This window comes from Narcine bancroftii, chromosome 8, assembly GCF_036971445.1.
Source record: "Narcine bancroftii isolate sNarBan1 chromosome 8, sNarBan1.hap1, whole genome shotgun sequence".
Classification (NCBI taxonomy): domain Eukaryota; kingdom Metazoa; phylum Chordata; class Chondrichthyes; order Torpediniformes; family Narcinidae; genus Narcine; species Narcine bancroftii.
Genome location: NC_091476.1, coordinates 64,541,225 through 64,560,958, shown reverse-complemented (window position 1 = coordinate 64,560,958; position 19,734 = coordinate 64,541,225). Strand labels below are relative to the sequence as shown.

At 48.6% G+C, this 19,734-nt stretch overlaps 1 protein-coding gene across 2 annotated transcripts in view; it reads right to left on the bottom strand.

Annotated features, from left to right (window-relative positions):
• Positions 1-19,734, bottom strand: part of syvn1 (synovial apoptosis inhibitor 1, synoviolin) — a 110,383-nt gene that overhangs the window by 32,425 nt on the left and 58,224 nt on the right. For both annotated transcript variants that reach the window (XM_069893861.1, XM_069893862.1), the window contains 2 exons: positions 13,822-13,887; positions 3,078-3,194 (listed from right to left, as the gene is read on the bottom strand). In XM_069893861.1, the coding sequence (XP_069749962.1) occupies positions 3,078-3,194; positions 13,822-13,887 (183 nt within the window). The remainder of the gene's footprint in view (positions 1-3,077; positions 3,195-13,821; positions 13,888-19,734) is intronic.

Genomic DNA, 19,734 nt, shown 5'->3' with positions numbered 1-19,734 from the left:
AAGTGCCTTCTGGACAAGGAAGGAGTTGTTGTGCGTCCAAGATGGGTCACTTCTTAAGCAGACTCTGAGGAACTTGGTGCACTCTACTCTCTTCACTACCAAGCTATTAATGTGTAGTAGAGGGTGGTCATCCCTGATCCTCCTGAAGTCCGCAATCTCCCCCTTCTTCTTGTCCGCGTTGAGACTCAGGTTTGTACTCTCGCACCAGATCACGAGGTTTTTCACCTCTTCTCTGTCACCTCTTCTCTGACTCAGTGTTGCTGCTGATGAGGCCGACGACTCTCATGTCGTCTGCAAACGAAGACTATGTTGGAGCTGGATCTGGCGCTGCAGTCGTGGGTCAGGGGTGTGAACAGGAGCAGGCTGAGCAGAGCCCTGAGGAGCGAAGGTGCTCCATGTTCTGCTGCCGACCCAGACGGACTGTTGGTAGAATCTGTTTGGACCATAGCAGGAGCACTGCGTGTTCTGAAGAGGGTTCCTCAAAGATTCACCAGGCTCTTGTCCGATGTGGAACATTTCAGAGATTGGATAGGCTGGGTTGACAGAGCTTTATTTAGAAGGGCCCAGCACACAGAAGCAGGTTCAACGGCTCACGTGTCAGTGCTGACTATTAACCACCTGTTTACTCCAATCCCAAATTAATCCTGCCCCCACCCCCATCAAGTTTATTATCTTCTGACTGTACATGTACAACCCAACAGAGTTTCTCAAGTCCATGGGGCACACACATGATCACATATATCAGTGATGGGCAACTTTTTAAAAAATTCACATTCCACCTTAAGTATTCCCTATACCATCGGTGCTCTGATTAGTTAAGGTGGGAGGAGAGTGGGAAAGAATAAGGTTTTAATCATCCCTAATGGACTCGCTATGTGCACAGCTTCAGAACTCTAAAGGAAAAGGGCCAATGACAATTTTTCTCAAGCAAAATATTTCAGTAACAATTGGGTCTAGAGCAGTGGTTCTCAACCTTTCCTTCCCACCCACATCCCACCTTCAGCAAATCCCTTACTAATCAGAGCAGCAATGGCATAGGGAATACTTAAAGTGGGATGTGAGTGGAAAGAGAAAGGTTGAGAACCACTGTTCTAGACGGTAGTGGCCGGTAGCCCTGCCTGCTTCAGTCTTCTCAGAAAGTGCCTTCTGGACAAGGAAGGAGTTGTTGTGTGTCAGAACCATAGAACATGACAGCACAGAAAGAGGCCCTTCTGCCAAACTATTATTCTGCTCAGTCCCACTGGCAGTCCACATCTCTTCCATCCTATTTTTATTCCCTTAAAACATTAAACTGAGCCTGGATTCAGATGACAGCTCGTTCCACGCCCCCACTGCTCTGGTTGTGAAACAATTCCCCCTGTTCCCCTTCAACTTTTCTATCCTTTCACCCACAACCCACATCCTCTGGTTTGTATCCCACCTACCCTCAATGGAAAAAGCCAGCCTACATTTACTCTATCTCCACCCATCATAATTTCTCTATGTCTTTGAGCCCTATTTAGACAACACTCCAAATAAATGTTGTCTATAAAGGGAGACCCTGGCAATCCTCTCACCAAACTGCTGCATTCTACCATCACCCACACACTGAGGGGCAATTAACCCTGAGAGAACAGGGAGCGGAGACAAAGTGGAGCTCCGTAGGGTCCTACGACCCAGTTATGAGGCCGCTGCCACTGTCCAGGCTTAAACTAGCCTGTTGGGAGGAGACAATAATGTTTTTCTTTTAAACTCTGCAACCACAGAGGTCTGCGCCCAAGATGCCCACACCAGACTCTCAGTGTTTCTTTTGCCTCTTTCTCTTTCACAAGGACTCTTTTGTTTGTCTTAAGACAGACATATGTTGAAGTAGATCATATTATATTTTTTTTATATATGACCATAAAAGGAACCTGGAGTCCCATTTCCTGCACTGACCCCCAGATCCCATCGAATCTCCTCCCAGCACCCACCGATCCATCCATTTCACCCTTGCATAGATTCAATACAACATCCAAAGCAAACCTGATCAGATGGCTAAAACCTGATGTGATGACATGCAGTCTGGAGCTCGGCTCAGTGTGAGGCAACTCAATCGGCACATCCCCTCCACAATCTCTGTCTGTACCTGAGCACCGCAGGGCTGCATTCTTAGCCCCCTGCTCTACTTGCTTTGCACCCATGACTTGATACATCATCATCATCTACAAATTCAATGACGATAACACAGTCCTGGGTAGCATATAAAAAAGGTGGGAGGGGGTGGGGGTAAGAGGGAAAATGAGTCAGTAAACAGGAGGGAGTTTGAAAACTTGGCCGAATGGTGCACTAACAACCTCACACTCAATGTCACCAACACCAAGGAGCTGATTGTTGACTTCAGTGATCATTGAGGGATCAGAGGTGGAGAGGGAGAGCAAATTTTGGTTCTTGGACATCACTATCACGGAGGATCTTTCCTGAACTGAACACACTAAAGGTATCGTGAAGAAAGCAGGTCAGCGCCTCAACTTCCTCAGGAGGTTTGGCGTGACACCAGAAACCCTGGCAAATTTCTAGAGGTGTGGTGGAAAGTGTGCTGACAGGCTGCATCCCAGTCCAGCATGGGGACACCAATACCCCTGAGCGGAAAGCCTTGCAAAAGGTAGTGGACGCAGCCCAGGACATCACCCCACCCCCCACCATCGAGAACATCTACAGGGAACGCTGCCGTTGGAGAGCAGCAGCGATCAGCAAGGATCCATATGTTCCAGGCCACGTTCTGTTCTGGCTGATGCCATCAGGAAAGAGGCACACAAGACTCAAACCACCAGGTTCAGGGACAGCTGCTACCCCTCCACCGTCAAGATTCCTCAATGATAAACTCAATCAAGGACTTATTTAAGGTCTCTTACTTTTGCACTTCATTTTTGTTTTTCTCGGTACTGCATGGCTTGTTTCAGTTCTTTGTTTATGTGTACGTTGAGTACAGTTTTTTTTTATACTACCAACTTGAAAAAAATCTCAGGGTCGTATACATTGTTACATATGTACTCCTGATAATAAAATTGAAATTTGACTTTAGAGATATCTGGCAGGTGTATTTGCTCTGCACTCACCTGGTATGAAAGATGTGGTTACAAGGCAGTCGCTTGGCCCCAGACACCATCTCCTCTCGACAGATGATGCAAACGTTGTCTGTCAGCTGGAGTTCCTCTGCACTAGCATCGGGGTATCTGAAGGAGAGAACCTAGTTAGCAAGGGCAGTACGGTGCCACAGTTAGCACCAGTGACCCGGGTTCAAATCCTGCGTTGTCTGTAAGGAGTTTTCACATTCTCCCAGTGTCTGTGCGGGTTTCCTCTGGGCATCTGGTTTCCTCCCACCCTCCAAAATGTACAAGGGTTGTAGGTTAATGAGGTTATGTGGCCTTGTAGGCCAGAAGGGCCTGTTACTGTGCTGTATGTAGGTCTAAATTTCAAATTAAAAAAATTAAAAACCGGTCACATTAACTCTCTGTAGAAAAAAAATCTGATGATGCTGAAAAACTGGAAACAGACAATGCTGGAATAGGCAAGAGAGTGGACAGCTTCTGTGGAGAGAGAGAGAATGTCAACATTTCAAGACCACGATCGTTGGTAGAGGACATGGTCAGAGAGATAGTTCACTTTTTGTACTATCTAGGGGAAAACAATGGCAGAACCTTGGCAGACCAGACAGCATCTGCTACTGAATACACCTCCTTCAGTGCCAAGCATCGGAACAGAGATTCGAGAGGGTACTGAGGGCAAGAAGGGGGTACAGAGGGCAAGAAGGGGGTACAGAGGCCTAGAGTTTGTACCTTCTTGACCAGCACTGAAGTAATAATGGTGTTGAAGACTGAGCTGTAGTTGATGAAGAGCAGTCATACATCTGAATTACTGTTTTCGAGGTGATCCAGAGCTGAGTGGAGAGCCAGTGACATTGCATCTGCTGTTGAGTGATTGTGACGGTAGGAGAATTACAGTGAGTCCACATCTTTGCTTAGGCCACGACCAGCCTCGCAAAGCATGAGGTTATAAATTCACCAAAATTCTGGCCTGTTACAGTTACACAAATTACCAAAAGGGTAAACTCGGGGGCCTGAGCTACAGGGAGCTGGGCTACATTCGCCTGGGAGCGCAAGGAGGATCACGGGAAGAATGGATCGGGAGAGTCTATTGACGAGAGATGGGGAAAAATTGGTAACCAGAGGACGTCGGTTTAAGGCGAAGAGGGGGCATTTTCAACAGGAACCAGAGGTTAATTTTTTTTTGAAGTACACAGAAGATGGTGTGTAAAATGGGCTGAAGGTACTACTGCAACTTTTAAAACAGCGGAGGGATTCAGGGATTGGATGGATTTGGAGGGATAGGGGCCAAATGCAAGCAAGTGGGGGGGGGCCGGGGACATTTTGGTCAGAGTGGGGAAGTTGGGTGGAGGGGCCTGTTTCCACACTGTTACGACCCTAAACCCGAAAGGATAAATATTCACAGTTGCAGTGAGTGTTATAAAAAGCAATGGTATCGTAGATTTCAGGTAGATATCTGGTCCTGGAGTAGTGTCATGGTAAGGGTAGTACAGGGGTTTTCAACAGCCTCAGCTGTTCAAATGAAATTAATCTTAAGCCTAGTGGTGCTGGGCTTCATGGTTAAAAGGAGCAGAGGGGATGACTGGCTGGGGAGGGGGGGTGTGGAGATGAAAGTCTGTCACCACGCTGGGAGTTTCCCCATTTTCATCCCATGCACCAGGCCCTGTGCTCGAAACCTGGACAACCAGGCCCTCCATCCCCGCTACATCCCAACAAAGAGACCTTCCCCCACCCACCCCACCTCCCAGCCAGGGCCCACCTACAGACGCAGATGCCCCACCTCGCATGCAAGTGGGAGCAAGTTGGCGGTGCTGGAAGATGTCGACTGCGGGGCTCAGAGTGCAGATAAAACTGTCCCAGCCACTGCCGTCACTGGTGGGGGGGGCGGGGGGGTCCCGGACTGCACCAGATGACATCAGAGTGACCAAAATTTTTGTGCAGTGTTTCAGACGAAATTTTTTTTTATATATATGAAAATATCCCTGTCATTAGTTTCAACAACCAAAACATTTTCGTAAGCCCAATATACCTACAAAGCTAAAACTCGACGCTCATTTACTCATGAACCTTTTAACGTGCTCTGGTAGTTCTTAAAACATTTTTATTTTGAATTCTGTTGTTCCCTTACCAAATTTTCACTAACCACATGAAACTATGTAAATTTTGCAAGTTGCTTATCTCACCGTTACATTCAGTGATCTATGGGAATCACAATTTACAAATTTCTTTGGCTTGGCTTCGCGGACGAAGATTTATGGAGGGGGTAAAAAGTCCACGTCAGCTGCAGGCTTGTTTGTGGCTGACAAGTCCGATGCGGGACAGGCAGACACGATTGCAGCGGTTGCAAGGGAAAATTGGTTGGTTGGGGTTGGGTGTTGGGTTTTTCCTCCTTTGCCTTTTGTTCGTGAGGTGGGCTCTGCGGTCTTCTTCAAAGGAGGTTGCTGCCCGCCAAACTGTGAGGCGCCAAGATGCACGGTTTGAGGCGTTATCAGCCCACTGGCGGTGGTCAATGTGGCAGGCACCAAGAGATTTCTTTAGGCAGTCCTTGTACCTTTTCTTTGGTGCACCTCTGTCACGGTGGCCAGTGGAGAGCTCGCCATATAACAGGATCTTGGGAAGGCGATGGTCCTCCATTCTGGAGACGTGACCCATCCAGCGCAGCTGGATCTTCAGCAGCGTGGACTCGATGCTGTCGACCTCTGCCATCTCGAGTACTTCGACGTTAGGGATGAAAGCGCTCCAATGGATGTTGAGGACGGAGCGGAGACAACGCTGGTGGAAGCGTTCTAGGAGCCGTAGGTGGTTCCGGTAGATGACCCATGATTCGGAGCCGAACAGGAGTGTGGGTATGACAACGGCTCTGTATACGCTTATCTTTGTGAGGTTTTTCAGTTGGTTGTTTTTCCAGACTCTTTTGTGTAGTCTTCCAAAGGCGCTATTTGCCTTGGCGAGTCTGTTGTCTATCTCATTGTCGATCCTTGCATCTGATGAAATGGTGCAGCCGAGATAGGTAAACTGGTTGACCGTTTTGAGTTTTGTGTGCCCGATGGAGATGTGGGGGGGCTGGTAGTCATGGTGGGGAGCTGGCTGTTGGAGGACCTCAGTTTTCTTCAGGCTGACTTCCAGGCCAAACATTTTGGCAGTTTCCGCAAAGCAGGACGTCAAGCGCTGAAGAGCTGGCTCTGAATGGGCAACTAAAGCAGCATCATCTGCAAAGAGTAGTTCACGGACAAGTTTCTCTTGTGTCTTGGTGTGAGCTTGCAGGCGCCTCAGATTGAAGAGACTGCCATCCGTGCGGTACCGGATGTAAACAGCGTCTTCATTGTTGGGGTCTTTCATGGCTTTCCCTGTAACCCTTTATTTTTCTTCCATCTATGTGCCCAAGAGTCTCTTAAATGCCCAAGAGTCTCTTAAATGCCCCTAATGTTTCAGCCTCCACCACCCCGGCAAGGCATTCCAGGCACCAACAACTGTTTAAAAAAAACTTACCCCTGATGTCCCCCTTAAACTTCCCTCCTTTCACTTTGTTCACATGTCCTCTGATGTTTGCTATTCCTGCCCTGGGCTGTCCACCCTCTCATATTGTTCGTGAGGTGGGCTCTGCGGTCTTCTTCAAAGGAGGTTGCTGCCCGCCGAACTGTGAGGCACCAAGATGCACGGTTTGAGGCGATATCAGCCCACTGCCGATGGTCAATGTGGCAGTCCTTGTACCTCTTCTTTGGTGCACCTCTGTCACGGTGGCCAGTGAAGAGCTCGCCATATAACACGATCTTGGGAAGGCCATGGTCCTCCATTCTGGAGACGTGACACCCAGCGCAGTTGGATCTTCAGCAGCGTGGACTCGATGCTGTCGACCTCTGCCATCTCGAGTACTTCGACGTTAGGGATGAAAGCACTCCAATGGATGTTGAGGATGGAGCGGAGACAACGCTGGTGGAAGCGTTCTAGGAGCCGTAGGTGATGCCGGTAGAGGACCCATGATTCGGAGCCGAACAGGAGTGTGGGTATGACAACGGCTCTGTATATGCTAATCTTTGTAAGGTTTTTCAGTTGGTTGTTTTTCCAGACTCTTTTGTGTAGTCTTCCAAAGGCGCTATTTGCCTTGGCGAGTCTGTTGTCTATCTCGTTGTCGATCCTTGCATCCTATGAAATGGTGCAGCCGAGATAGGTAAACTGGTTGACCGTTTTGAGTTTTGTGTGCCCAATGGAGATGTGGGGGGGCTGGTAGTCATGGTGGGGAGCTGGCTGATGGAGGACCTGTTTTCTTCAGGCTGATTTCCAGGCCAAACATTTTGGCAGTTTCCGCAAAACAGGACTTCAAGCGCTGAAGAGCTGGCTCTGAATGGGCAACTAAAGCGGCATCGTCTGCAAAGAGTAGTTCACAGACAAGTTGCTCTTGTGTCTTGGTGTGAGCTTGCAGGCGCCTCAGATTGAAGAGACTGCCATCCGTGCGGTACCGGATGTAAACAGCGTCTTCATTGTTGAGGTCTTTCATTGCTTTGTTCAGCATCATGCTGAAGAAGATTGAAATTCATAATCTTGTAGACCTCTATTAAAGAGAAAAGTCCCAGCTCTGCTAACCTTGCCTCATAAGATTTGTTCCCCAATCCAAGAAACATCCTGGTGAATCTCCTCTGCACTCTCTCCACAGCTTCCACATCCTTCCTACAATGAGGTGACCAGAACTGAACACAATAGTCCAAGTGTGGTCTCACCAGAGTTGCAACATGACCTCTCTACTTTATAAACTTCTATCTGCCTACAGGTCAGTGACTAGTGGAGTGCCACAAGGATCTGTTCAGGGATATAAATGATCTGGATGGGTGTAGATAGTACAGATTCTATCACCAATGTACATATGTACAGATGGTAGTGTAGGATGACTGTGATTGGCTGAGAGTGTAGCCACACCTACTGGCAGATCTTAAAGGATTGCTCCTAGCCAGACCAGGTCATTCTGGACAGGACGACCTATTTGTGATATGCTCCAGTCTTTAATTTAATAAAATCCTTGGTTTGGATTAACAAGTCTTTGGTTCTTTCGACGCGAACTACAATTTTATTAACTAAAAATTTTGAAGGGATGGAACGTATGCCTCGGCTGGGACGCCTCGAAATCTACCCACAGTCAGCTACAGCCTCGAATGACTAAGCACTGGGTGAGATGCTTCGAAACATACTTACAGCTCTCTGATCCTGCCATGATAGAGGACAACCATCGACTACTAATATTGATGACTATAGAGTCCCCAAGAGTCTACCAGAGTGTCCAGGACGCCACCACTTACACTGAAGCCATGAAGGTGCTGAAAGGGCTCTATGAGCGACCAGTGAACAGGGTCTATGCTCGGTACAAACTTGTTACAAGGAGGCAACAGCCCAGTTAGTCCTGTAAGGCTTATATTCAGGCACTAAGAGCAATGGGCAGGGACTGTGCCTGCACAGACAGAACTGCTGTGTAGACCACAGACTATCTGATTCGGGATGCCTATGTGGCCAGGGTTCTTCCGAATGAGGTGAGGCAGCGCCTGCTAGAGCACAGGTGAGAAAACCTAGAGGACGTGATCCGGATCACAGAGACGATGGAGGCTGCGGTCTTAAGTATGGACATGTACTCTCGGGTCTGGACCCCACACTCTGATGTAAGTAGGATGCCCACCCTCTACCCTACTACTGCCGCTACGCTCCCCGATGTAACCCCCAAAGTGTTATTTCTGTGGGAGGAACAAGCACAGCAGGCAGGTCCCAGTGCCCGGCAAGAAAAGCCAGGTGCCAGAAGTGCCTTAAAAACGGTCACTTTGCTGTAGTCTGTCGCTCCAAAATGGTCACCGTCAAACACAGTGCCTCGTGTGAAGCCAAATTCCCACTCTCCATTTCAAACACTTCTTCCTCAGAGCTCACATCCAATGAGAGCGAGGACTCCACTGCACGGCAGCGCCTGACGTCACGGGGCAGACCCCAAGCGTGCAAAGTACCGCAATGACGTTCACCCTACCTCACGAAGCAACGTCCAACCAGGCCCCTGCCCCGATCTCAACATTTGCCGCCGCTGCCGACGAGGGACCCACTGCCACTGCCGACCTGGGACCTGCCAACCCCGGTACCCACCAACGCTAATCGCCCCAGCGCTGTCCACCCCACCGCTGACGGCAAGCAGCAACCCCCAACACTTACCTTTGGCTGCAGAGAGCAACACCAACTACCCGACACTGTTTTTTCAGGCCCAACTGTTTGCGTGACATCATCAAGCACACGTTGCGTGATGTCATCACGCAGGACTCCCCTGTCTACATTACAAGTCTCTGCATCAATAACCCTCGACCAGGACTTCCCCCAACCCCTCACAAAAGCAATGGAACTGATTAAAGTGCATGGACACTATACCAATTGCTTATTTGACTCTGGGTCAGCTGAGTTTTATCTGCCCAGACCTGGTCCACCATTGCAGACTGGCTATTCTCCCCACTGCACAGAGAATTTCATTGGTGACCAGGTTTCTCTGGACCGGGGTAAAGGGGTACTGCGTGGTGACTCTGAAAGTCCAGGGCATCACGTTCACAAACTTCATACTATTAGTCTTTCCCTAATTGTGCACCCCTACTCTGCTGGGACTGGATTTTCAGTGCCAGTTTCAGTCCCTGCACTTTGGGGGGGCCTCAAGCTCCGCTCTCTGCCTGTAACCACTCCGCCCTGGGAAACTTCCTGTCAGCGGCAGCCCGAGCCACCTGCCCCCGAGCCCTCACCTGTAGTCTCTCCACCCTCCGAGTTGGTCCGCCAGCATTTTTCCCAAATCTCACCCCTGGCTGGAAGCCTGTGGCCACCAAAAGCCGCCAATATAGTTATGAACACGGGAAATTTATCACAAGCGAGGTGCGCAGATTGCTTCAGTCCATGGAGGGCCCAGGTAGTGGTTGTTAAAAACGGAGAGAAGCCGCGGATGGTGGTTCACTACAGCCAGACAATCAACCGTTTCACACTCCTGGATGCGTACCCCCTTCCACGGATCACAGATGTGGTGAATCAGATCGTCCAATACCGTGTATTTTCCACCACTGACTTATGTTTGGCCTATCACCAGCTCCCGATCCGCTGAGAAGACTGACCTTTCACGGCCTTCGAAGCGAATGGGCGGCTATATCAATTCCTCAGGGTACCCTTTGGGGTCACAAATGGCGTTGCGGTCTTCCAGCGGGAAATGGACTGGATGGTGGACCAGAACAGGCTGACTGCTACTTTCCCGTATCTGGACAATGTCACCATCTGCGGCCATGACACGGAGGATCATGATGCCAGCTTGAGAAAGTTTTTCAGATTGAAACTCGGCTGAACTTTACCGACAACGACCCTGACCGCATGCGTCCCCTCATGGGCTTGCCCCTCCCCCCACACCCAGAAGGCACTCAAACGCTGCCTGGGTTTTTTCTCTTACTATGCCCAATGGGTTCCACACTATGCCGACAAGGCACGGCCACACATCAAGACCACCTCCTTCCCCGTCAACCGAAGCCAGAGTGGCCTTCGACTGCATCAAATCGGACATTGCTGCTGCAACGCTGCACACCATCGACGAGTCCATTCCATTCCAAGTCAAAAGCGATGCGTCTGACTTTGCACTGGCAGTCACTTTGAACCAGGCCGGCCAGCCAGTAGCCTTCTCCAGAACCCTCCAGGGTCCTGAGAGGTGACACTCCTCTGTCAAGGAGGCTGCCCAGGACATAGTCGAAGCAGTACGTCATTGGAGACACTACCTCACTGGCAGACGCTTTACGTTGCTGACTGACCAACGCACGGTCTCCTTCATGTTTAGCAATACCCAGCGAGGTAAGATCAAGCATGACAAAAATCGCCAGGCGGAGAATCGAGCTCTCCACCTTAAAGGTACTGTATCGGCCAGGCAAACTCAACGACCCGCCAGATGCACTCTCCAGGGGGACTTGCACCAACATGCAACTGGACAGGCTGCAGAAACTCCACGGGGAGCTCTGTCATCCATGGGGTCACTAGGTTCGCACACTTTATCAAAGCTCGCAACCTGCCCTACATGGTCGAGGAGATACGCTTCATGACCCGAGCCTGCCCAGTGTGCGCTGAGTGCAAGCCCCACTTCTTCTAACCGGAAAGCACCCATGTCATCAAAGCCACCCGCCCCTTTGAGTGTTTCAGCGTAGACTTCAAGGGGCCCCTACCGTCAACCAACCGTAACACCTACACCCTTACAGCTGTCAATGAGTACTCCTGCTTCCCGTTCACTGTGCCCTGCTCGGACATGACTGCGTCCTTAGTTATAGAGGCCCTGCACATCTTCGTCATCTTCGGGTACCCCAGTTACATCCACAGTGACAGAGGGTCCTCATTTATGAGTGCAAAGCTGCGGCAGTACCTTATGGAGTGTGCTATTGCTTCAAGCAGGACCACCAGCTATAACCCATCTGGTAATGGGCAAGTCAAAAGAGAGAATGCCACCGTCTGGAAAGCGGTTACACTTGCCCTCCGGTCCAAAGGTCTCCCCACCTCTCGCTGGCAGGATGTGCTCACTAGTGCCCTACACTCAATCCGCTCCCTCCTAGGCACCGCGACTAATGCCACCCCCCATGAAAGGATGTTTTCTTTCCCGAGGAAATCCTTGTTAGGTATGACCATACTAGCATGGCTCATGGTTCCCGGTTCAGTCCTTTTACGATGCCACTTCTGGTACTCTAAGAATGACCCCTTGGTTGACCAAGTGACCCTGCTCCATGCAAACCCGCATTATGCCTATGTTGAGTACCTGGACGGACAGGAGGACACAGTCTCGGTAAGGGACCTAGCCCAAGCCAGATCAGGCGCAGCAGTGCCTTTAACCCAACCTCCCCCTATTCCTTCTCCCCCAGGTCACGTGCTCGAACAGAGGGACCAGCACCACCCCACCAGCTCAGGCCAGAATGTCGACAATGACGTTGGGGAATTGAGCGAAGAAGTGGCCGCACTCTACAGGCCTGCTGACGACACGACTCCGGCGACCCCCAATCCCGGCGCCACGGCGGTCACGCCAGATGGTCAGGCCTCCTCACCGGTACAGCCCCTAACCTCCATTCACCCTGCGGTTGGTTCTTAAAGAAGGGGTGAATGTGATAGTACAGATTCTATCATCAATGTATAAATGTACATATGTACAGATGGTAGTGTAGGATGACTGTGATTGACTGAGAGTGTAGCCACACCTTCTGGCAGGTCTTAAAAGATTGCTCCTAGCCAGACCAGGTCATTCTGGACTGGTAAACCTACTTGTGATATACTCCAGCCTTTTAGTTAATAAAAGCCTTGATTTGGATCAACAAGTCTTTGGTTCTTTCGACGCGCACTACAATTGGTCAGTAAATTAGTGGGCAAAACATAAGGTTGGAGGAATTGTGGATGAAGCTGGAGGTTGTCAAAGGTTACAAGAGGATATAGACAGGATGCAGAATTAGGTGGAGAAGTGGCAGATGGAATTCAATCTGGATAAAAGTGAGGTGATACATTTTGGAAGGGCAAACCAGAAGGCTGAATACAGGGTTAATGGTCGGTTACTTTTGTGCTTCCGAAATGCATCACCTCACACTGATCCAGACTGAACACCATCTGCCACTTTTCTGCCCAGCTCTGCATCCAGTCTATATCCTCTTGTAACCTTCAACAAACCCCAGCTCCATCCATGACTCTAATTCTGCCTGCAGGCTGTGAGATTGATGACAGATATTTTAAATTCTCTGTGTGCTGAACACTGTTGATTATGGTGTGTGTTCTGTGGTCTGGAGAAACCCTGTTTCATCAGTATGTGTATGTCCAGTCAGAGGATAATAAACCTGAACTTGAAAGGCCTGGATAGGATGGATAAAATCTTCCCCCCCTCCCCCCCCCCAGTAAAAATTCAAATGCTAAGGGGTGCAAATTTAAAGTGAGAGTGGGAAAATTAAAGGAGGTGTGCAGGGCAAGTTTTAAAAACAGAACACACACCAAGTGTTTAGAACAAGAAACCAGGGGGAACTGGTTGAAGCAAGTACAATTCTCGTGCTTGAGATATCATAAGCGTAATTATGCAGGAAATGGAAGGATGCATATTTGGTCTCCAGACTTGAGGAAGGATGTCCTGGCTTTGGAGGCAGTGCAGAGGTTGATCTCAGAGGTTAGCCTACAAGGAGAGATTGATCCGTCTGGGACTGTACTTACTGGAATTTAGAAGAATGAGAGGGGAACTTACAGAAACGCATGAAATTATGAAAACCATCAATAAGATTGGTGGGGGAGACGAGAACTAGGGGACATAGCTTCACGATCCAGGGCAATAGATTTAGGATGGAGATGAGGAGGAACTGCTTTTCCTAGAGGATGATGAATTTGTGGAATTTGCTGCCCATTGAAGCAGTGGAGGCGTCCTCAGTAAATATATTTAAGACAAGGCTGGATAGATATTTAATAGTCGGGGAATGAAGGGAAAGGGGAAAAAGGCAGGCTTATCTCCACCTGCCTATCATCAGATCAGCCATGATCTCATTGAATGGCGGAGCAGGATTGAGGAGCCAGATGGTTGACTCCTGCTCCTATTTCTTATGTTCTTCTGGGCAAGCTACAGAATTGTGATTTAATTTGGGCATCGCATTGGACAGGCAATGGTCTGTACTATTCCATGTACAATTCCCACAGCAGTCCTGGACTGACAGAACCTTCTGCCACCTTGAGGCAGAGCCAAGGTCCCCCATGACAACAGAGGGAAAACAGCCAGCAGCTCAGTACTCACAGTGTGTTCATGTTGCGGATAGCTCGTCTTGACATGATGGCATCCGTCACCGCCTTCTTGAATTGCCTAAAGGGAGATAGTGGAGAAAGAGTCATGTCTGGTCGTCCAGCTGTCAACACGGGCCTTATTGCATTCATACCACACTGCAAAAGCTCGTCAGCACGGTCGGAGACAGAGGGATAGGGAATATTCACTGGAAAGATCCTGGATTGGTGCTATAAACATTTCCGAGATTTGAAGGCCAGTTTTGTAGTCAGCCCTGGCCCTTGCAACAGAAAGGATTTACTTTCTCAAAAGGAGAAATTCATTTGCCATATTTAGCCAGGCTTTTCCACCACATTCTTGGCTTGGCTACAAGGGAAAAAGGCATCTGTTTAAGCGATCCTTTCCTCTGATCCCCCCCCCCTCTCTCTATTAGCTCTTCTGAACATAAGAGCATAAGAAATAGGAGCAGGAGTCGGCCATCCGTCCCTGCCATTCAATGAGATCATGGCTGATCTGATGATAGCCCCATCTCCACCGACATGCCTTTCCCTCCCCATATCCCGTCATTCTCCTACTCTGTAAAAATCTACCTAACCTTGTCTTAAACACATTTACTGAGACCTCCTCTACTGGTTTACTGTGCAGTCAATTCCATAGATTCAACACTCTCTGGGGAAAAGCAGTTCTTCCTCATCTCCATCCTAATTCTACTACCCTGAATCTTCGAGGCTAAGCCCCCTAGTTCCCATCTCACCTGCCAGTGGGAAAAAAAACTCGTCTCCCTCTATCTTATCTATTCTTTTCATAATTTTATGTTTCTATAAGTTCCCCTCTCATTCTTCTGAATTCCAATGAGTATGGTCCCAGATGATTCAATCTCTCCAAATAGGCCAATATTCTCATCTCTGGAATCAACCTGGTGAATTTTCTCTGCACCGCCTCCAAAGCCACGACATCCTTCCTCAAGGAAGAAGGCCAGATTTGCATGAACTCCCCACCCAGCAGTGAGTGTGTCAAGATGGAAATCTGGGCCTGTGACCCCCAAGAGAGTTCAAATCCTACCACCACAGGTGAGAGAGTCAATTCATCAGGGTTAGAGGATTGAGTACAGAAGTTGGGAGGTCATGTTGCAGTTGTACAAGAAGTTGGTGAGGCGCCATTTGGAGCATTTTGGTCACTGCCATGCAGGAAAGATGTCATCTCGCCGGAGAGAGTGCAGAGATTTACAAGGATGCTATCGGGATCTCAGTGGTGGGGTGGGGGAATATGAACTTTAGGGAGAGGTGGAGCAGGCTGGGGCTTTATTCCTTGGAGCACAGGAGGAGGAGGGGCTATCTCAGAGGTGCACAAAATCATGGGAGGAATAGATCAGGAGAACATAGGGAGTTTTATCTTTAAACCCAGAGTAAGGGAATGCGTCTCCAGAGGACAATTTTAAGGTTGCGGGGGTGGGAGAGTGCCCCATGAGTGCCAATGGCCCAGCTCTGTCTCTAAGGAGTTTGTCCAAACTCAGTTTCTGGGAGTTTCCTCCCACCCTCTGAAAGCATACAAGGGTTGTAGGTTAACTGAGTGTAATTGGGCAGCATGGGTTTAATTAAAGCGTCCGGAATCGGCTCCTACTGCATTGTAAGTAAAAACAAAGTGAAATGATCAACAGAAACCGGAAGGATGACTTTATTTCCACCCTCCCCCCCCAACGCAAGAGGGTGGTGGTGAATGGAATGGGTTGCCAGAGGAGGTGGTCGAGGCAACGTTTAAGAAAAAAATTAGACAGATACATAGATCAGGTGGGTGGACAGGGTTATGGGCCCAAACACAAGCAGGGGTGGGATTAGTTTCAGCACACCGATGATGGGCTGAAAGGACTGCTTCTGTCCGGTTGTGTTCTGTGGTTCTAGTGTGGGTGGGACAGAATGCACAAATGGATCTGAAGGGCCCATTTCCATGCTCTGGGACTCCATTTGCCACTATACAGAACATGGAACATTACAACACAGTGCAGGTCGTTTGGCACATACACAAAAATACACATACACATGTGCCGACCCATATACAAAAAACCCTCCAAAACCTCATAACCCTTTGTTTTTCTTTCATCCATGTACCTACGAGTCTCTTAGAAGCCCCTATTGTTCCAGCCTCCACCACCACCCCTGCCAATGCATTCCAGGCACGCATCAGTGTTTGTTATTCCTGCCCTGGGAGAAAGGTGCTGACTGTCTACCTTACTTATGCCTCTCATGATCTTGTAGATCTCAAGTCACCTCTCATCCTTCTCCTCTCCAACATAAAAGACCCCAACTCTGCCAACCTTGCCTCACAAGGAATACTTTCCATTCCAGGAAACACTTCCTGGTGAATCTCCTCTGCCCCCTCTCCACAGCTTCCACATCCTTCCTGCAACGTGGCAACCAGAACTGAACGCAATACTGTAAGTGGGGTCTTACCAGAGATCTACAGAGCTGCAAAATCACCTCACGGTTCCTGAACTCAATCCCCTGACTAACGAAGTCCAGCACTTCAGGGCAGCATGGATTTAAAACAGGGTAGATGCCAGATTAGTGCAACTCCGCACCAGCAACCGGGGTTCAAATCTGACTGTCTGTAAGGAGTAAGCATTTTCTCCCCGTGTCTGTTTCCCCTTGGTGATTCAGTTTCCCCTCATATTGGGGTTGTAGGTCAATTTGGGTGAGATGGGCTCATAAGCCAAAATACCACAGGCCTTTTTAAGGGCAGTCTTCCCTTTCACACTGCCGATTATGTGTGGGTTGAACCAGATAACTTACCAGGTCTGTATCCAGTAATCCCGCAGCGTGAAACCTCCCAACCAGGCAGTGCGAGTTAAATTCAACCAGACTCTTGACACCAAAGTGTCAGAGGCCGGTCGAGTTAACTCAACTAATTGCCCTCTGGTAGTGTGAAAGCACAACCTGCTTGTGTCACCGCTAGAAGCAGGACCCCTCCCCCTCTTAAAACACCAGGTTGCCAATTAACCAGGTGCAGTGGGAAAGGCTCCCGTGTGCAGCATGCCCAATAAGTTTACACACTTCCTCAGAGGGTTGGCAGTGTGAACAGGGTTAAAACCCCTGGTATCTGGCACCTATGGGGATTGGTAGATGCCAGATAAGTGAATTTTTCTGGTTGCTTGAGATTGGATGTTGTGCATTTGGCGAATTAACGGCGAAGCGCCAATTTTAAACTTCCATATTTTTTAAATTTATTTGTTTTCCACGAAATTTTTGCTAATTACTTCAATTCTGGATAACAGGGGTTTTACCGTACACACTATGACAGGATGGTTGTTAAAAGTCTTGTCTTCTTAACTGTTACCGTTCAGGAGAAGCAATCTGTCAACATTACCTATGGTTGGCTTTTAACATCTTGATAGCACTGGGGTCAGTAAAGATGGCCAATAAATGTTTGCGTACAATCGCCAATGGCAGATGATCAGCGGGTGAAGTATCCTACACAACTTGCAAGACACCCACCAGGGCATCTTTTCTCAGAACACAGCACTGCTTGAGGTGAGTTCCTCAGAAGGCAAATCTTGCAAGCCCACAGAGAGGCCATTTGGTCCACCATGTCAGCTACTGCTTTCTACAGTTTCACACACCTGCCGATAGTTCTGGATTGTTGCCCCGCGTGGACAAGTCAACTGTTTCAGTGGTCGAAGTTCAAAGACTCCATGACCAAGGGGAAGGAGAAGCAGGTGGGCTTCTCAGTCACCCCTCCCTCAAGGGACTGGCAAAGAACAAACTGCCAACGGGCTTGCCTGCAAGTGGAGCGACGCTGGTGCCGGGGGGAGGGGGTGGGGTGGGGGTGAGCTGCCGTGCCTCCAAGCAAGGCAAGAGAAGGGGGGAAGTGTGCAGTTGGTAGCCACACAACCACCCCCCCAACCCCTCCCCCCCCCAGGTTTCCCCCTCACCCAGCAGGTGGTCAAGTTAACGGACTGATGCAAGTTGTCTGTGTGAATGCAGGGGCAAGGGTGGGTAATGAAAGTGGGAGAGCATGAGGCACTGATCACGTAGATGGCTGGAGGCTTGGCCCCAGGGCTGAAATGGCTAAAATGAGGGGGTATGGTTTTAAGGTAAAAACACTGTACTGGAAGAACTCAGCAGGTCAAGAAGTGTCCATAGGAGGTTAAGTTTCTGACCCGAAGCCTTCAAGGTATGAGTAAAAAGTAGGCAGGCGGCTGAATTAAAAGGCTGGGGGAGGGAAGAAAGGGTGGGGGGTGGGGGACCAGCACAGGCAAAAAAACAGAATTGGAGGAGGACTGGATCTGATCACAGGAGGGGGAGAGCAGTTCTGTGAATGCAGAGCTGGAGAAAAAAAAGAGGGATAGGGATGGGAAGAGGGGCAGGACGGGCTAACGTTACAGAAACTGGAGAACTCAAGGTTAATGCCATCCTGTTGGAGCGTGCCCAGATGGAATTTGAAGGTTTTTTTTAAGCTTTCAGGTGCTTAGGAATAAGTATGGTTGGCTGGGGATGAAGGAAAGAGAACAAAGAGGAGTTTTTACACACAGAGAGCAGTGGGTGCACAGAATGAGGCACTGGAGGCAGGTACAACAGGATTTTCTAAGAGACCATTAGATAGGTACGTGGAACTAGGAAAAATGGAGGGTTATGCAGTTGGGAAATACTGTTAAGAGTAGTTTATCGGGTCAGCACAACACTGTGGGCCGAAGGGCCCAGACTGTGCTTTAGACTTTGATGTTCCATGGGTAGGTCGGAGACAGGAACAGGCCATTCAGCCCACCTTATTTGTGCTGACCACAGGACAAAGTGGCCACCCCACTGCTGAGGGACAGCAAGGACTCATTGGGGTCAATGGCCTGCTTCCTTCGTTGCATGATCCAAATGGAGGGTCCGCCCTCAGAAGACAAGATTAAACATTCAAGGGCCCCCAGTTGTTAGTGTTACAGAGTTCTGTGTTGTGTATTGACCTATGTGTTGTGTGATTTTATGTTAAAAAGTGGCAGTTTGCCTTAGAGAGCCAAGGTGAAGGTGGACAGCTGAGAGAGTGGGAGACGGACTGAGCATGTGCAGAAAATTATATAAAAAATTCTGGACTTGGCTGTGGAGTGAAAGGAGGCCCAGAGCATGAGTCATGGTTTGGAGGACAGTTTAGAATGTTGGGATTTCAAAAGGGATGAAAATTCTGAAGGTAGTCAGAAGGATCCTCTCACACAAAGATCTTTTGGCTTCAGTTTACCAAACAAGCTGAATTTTGTTTATGATCTTTGCTTCAGTTGATATCGAAGTTTTTGTGAGTCTTGTGTGTTTTGTGTCTAAGTTTTTCTGTGGGCTGGTTGGAAATATAATTTAGACTTTAATTACAGATGTTATATTTAGGCTGGGGAATTTATTAGTTTTACACTGTTATAGAAATTTGCATAGTAACCAGTGGGCATTGTTATAAACGGGGGGGATTTTGAATTAAAGTTTGAAGGTGAATTTTTACCCTTCTTTGTGGCTGTTGGTTTGATCTTGTAACATAATTTGGGGGTTTTGTCCAGGATCAAACCAATTTGGAAGCTTTAGGAGCGATCGACTTGTGCTTAGTTATCAGTCATCTGAGTTTGACTCAACCTCCAGCTTGAAATTAAAAATAAACGATGAGTGTATAAATCACCAGCATAAAACCAGCAACTATGAATATTGACCATTTCATAGCTAACCCTTCAGTGGTTAATTTAAAAATGGCTAAAAAGTCAGAACTGATGGTTATAGTTGGCAAGTTTAAACTTCTTACAATAAGAAATGGGATGAAAAAGGAAATTGCCCGAAAGATTGTTAAGCACTATGTAGGAAAGGGGGTATTTGAAGAAGCTACATTAGAACAGTTTCCAAAGGAGAAAACTTCAGAGGAAGTAAAATTGGCTTTGAGAAAACTAGGCAGAAAGGAAAGCTGAACAGGAAGCAGTAA